Genomic DNA, 2,890 nt, shown 5'->3' with positions numbered 1-2,890 from the left:
TAACCCTGATCCTACCGTTAGAAGCTTATTTCATCTCAAATCATGGGAAGATTGACCAGTTTGTTCAAGTAATTTTCCTTTTGCCACGGTCCTATTAATTTGTTAAGTAAATTATATAGATGCGTAATCAAATATGTGAACAAACCATGACCAGCTATTACAAAATTGCATGAAAAGAAAGAAATCAAAACCTTGGCATCCCAGAATGAAAATACTCAGCTTTGCCACCTAATTCTTTTCTCTAGTACCTAATGTTTTACATAAAGAAGGATGAATATATTAAACTAAACTACTACTCATCAATTTATGGCCAGAACTGCAAGAAAGATGAATATATTAAAAGAGGATGGAAAAAAAAAAAACACTACCTTCAACCTGTAGACTTGGCTCTTGGACTTATGAAACACCCGATGATGCATCGAGCCATTTTCTTCAAGAATGCTAAAATTTTCAATAGAATCATCTACTAGAACTTCAATTGATGCAGCCTCATTCAGTACACTTGGATCTTCATCTCCAATCCCATCCCCTTTACTGGATTTACAAATCTCTCCATACAGTTTCCTTGCCTAAAATAACACAACTAAAAATGCAATGAGATGGTAGTAATCTACAACATCAGTTACACAAGTTATATAAGGAGTTTGAGGGGGGAGAAACCATAAAGCCTCTGAATGCTGATTGAATAAAGATTGCTGCTTGTTCCTCATTGAGCTTAGCTAGCGCATTTTCTTCTTCTGTGATTAATTCATCAAGTTCTTCGATTCTCGCTATCTCGGAACTTTGTTCATCCACTGAATCTTCTTGAAATGGTTGCATCACAGTTGCTTCTGAACTCCTAATAGAATCTGAATCGTTTTCTACCATAACCGAGTTCAATTCTTCTCCACATAAATAGAGCCTCACCGAAGTCCATCTACTCTTATCCACACCAAAGTTTCTCTCCTATGGAATTAAAGAACAGTTTTTAATTTTGTTTTTTGCGTGCAATTAGAACAGAAATACCCCCAAGACAACAATTAGATAACTAAGCAACATGGCACATTGACTTGTGAAATTAGATCCATCAAGAACTAATCTGTTACATCTAATTGAACAAGTATTAAATCAAAAAGAACTCAAATTCAATCAGAATTATACATACATTGGCAGCACCAATTGAAGATTTGTTCTTGCAGAAGACCCTTTTGACCAGACCCCTTCCCAATCCCATGACAGAAGAGAAATGGGTATCCTAGAATTTTTCTTCAGACTCAAAAAACTAAAATTTTAAGGAGAAATCTCAAATGGGTATCCTGTGGTTCCTAAGAGGAATATGACTTTTCACCTCAGTTGTATAAATAAGAGGAGAAGATCTAGCGAGGATCTTGAGGAGGACACCTAACAGTTGTTCACACTTTTACAATTGACTGTAAGTGAAGAATTTATGGTTGTATGCAACTGAAAACAGCTAAGAATTATCGCGTGTTGACTTTAATTGTGCAGTAATTATGGTGACGGGTAGGTGCGGTGGGATAAGCCCATGTCATGTGTTGGCTTGCAAGGTGGCAGAGCCTTTAGAGCTGGAGCTGAGCACTTGTTTAAAGACAACAAAGTGAAGTCAGCATAAAAAATATCCTAGAGTATCCTACATAGAATATTGTATAGGAAAAATGAAGAGATGGATCTTTTACATTAATAATATTAATACACATATCACTAATGTCCACCTCATTAATATCGATCGGTGCAGATGTAGATGCTGTTGTCTATAGTTACATTAAGAGATATAGGGCTAATTTCACATCGCCTAAACTTTAGCGCGGGTGTTGCACACAAATCCCTCACATAACTTCTTGAACTTTAGCATGTCAAAAAAAAAACCTTGTGAACTTGACTAACAGCGTGTACTTTTAAATAACTAAAATGTTGCAAAGAGAAAGAACTTTGAACTTTGTTACTTTTGGAATTTTTTTCCTTTCAAGAAAATTTTAATTATTTGCAAATCATCTAGAGAGGGTCTTGTGAAAAAAGCTCAACGTTAGGGGGGTTTTGTGAGACACTCCAAGGTTCAGGGTGTTTCGTGAAATTAACCCAAATATATATGAGTACGTTGATAATTAGTTGATGACTCTATTGATATGTTGCTCCTTCACATTCTATAGGGGACCATTCAGTGGATTTTTCCCCCTTCCATGAAGTGGGGGGAAAATAATGGAAATTGCCTCATAGATGTGTACTTTTTTACTTTCTTTTGTTCCTTTGCACATGACCTGTCGCTGGGCCTTTGCTTGCTGTGGGGGTGGAGGAATATATTCCTATTTCTTCACTTATTGTTGGCAAGAAAGTACTAAGCTTTCTCCTCAAGTCAATTTCACTTCAAGAGTAGTGCCTTAGTAATTTATCTTCTGATTCATAATTCACCCTCTAACGATCACTTAGCAGAAAATGCTTCTCAGATCCAAATCTTTTAAAGAGTACAGTTTCATACCATGATATCTCAGATCAGAATCTTCATTTATTCATATCAAAAAGATTCCTCTAAATTTTGATACAGTTAACTGCCAACAGGAAGCAACAAATCTGTTAACATGAAAAAAAAATATTCCTTCTGCATATATTTCTTGAGCTGCAAGCATGAACTCAGGTTTTGATCAAAACCAAAAAGTATAAATAAAAGTGAAATAACAAACTTCTGTATTGAAGCCAAATAACAAAACGCATATTATGAGTATGGCTCTGAGTGAAAGAATAACATTGCTAACAAAGCATCTTAAATCACCAAACTCACAGAAAGAAACTGTCATTGTATAAAAATGTCAATCTAATGACACAATGTTTGCAACTCAGAGCTCTAATTTTCTACTTTATGCTTTTAGCCCATTTGGATCCTTGGATTTATGCTACTCTT

The 2,890-nt window shown here is 35.4% G+C and overlaps 1 protein-coding gene across 1 annotated transcript in view; it reads right to left on the bottom strand.

Annotated features, from left to right (window-relative positions):
* The window catches only part of LOC109846828 (protein IQ-DOMAIN 1), a 3,194-nt gene extending 1,801 nt beyond the window's left edge, over positions 1-1,393 (bottom strand). The window contains exons 1-3 of the mRNA XM_020416070.1: positions 1,145-1,393; positions 661-945; positions 369-569 (exon numbers count right to left, since the gene is read on the bottom strand). Of these exons, the coding sequence (XP_020271659.1) occupies positions 369-569; positions 661-945; positions 1,145-1,213 (555 nt within the window). The 5' untranslated portion in view covers positions 1,214-1,393. The remainder of the gene's footprint in view (positions 1-368; positions 570-660; positions 946-1,144) is intronic.

Source organism: Asparagus officinalis, chromosome 1, assembly GCF_001876935.1.
Source record: "Asparagus officinalis chromosome 1, Aspof.V1, whole genome shotgun sequence".
NCBI classification, from domain to species: domain Eukaryota; kingdom Viridiplantae; phylum Streptophyta; class Magnoliopsida; order Asparagales; family Asparagaceae; genus Asparagus; species Asparagus officinalis.
This window is presented reverse-complemented; position numbering and strand designations above follow the sequence as displayed.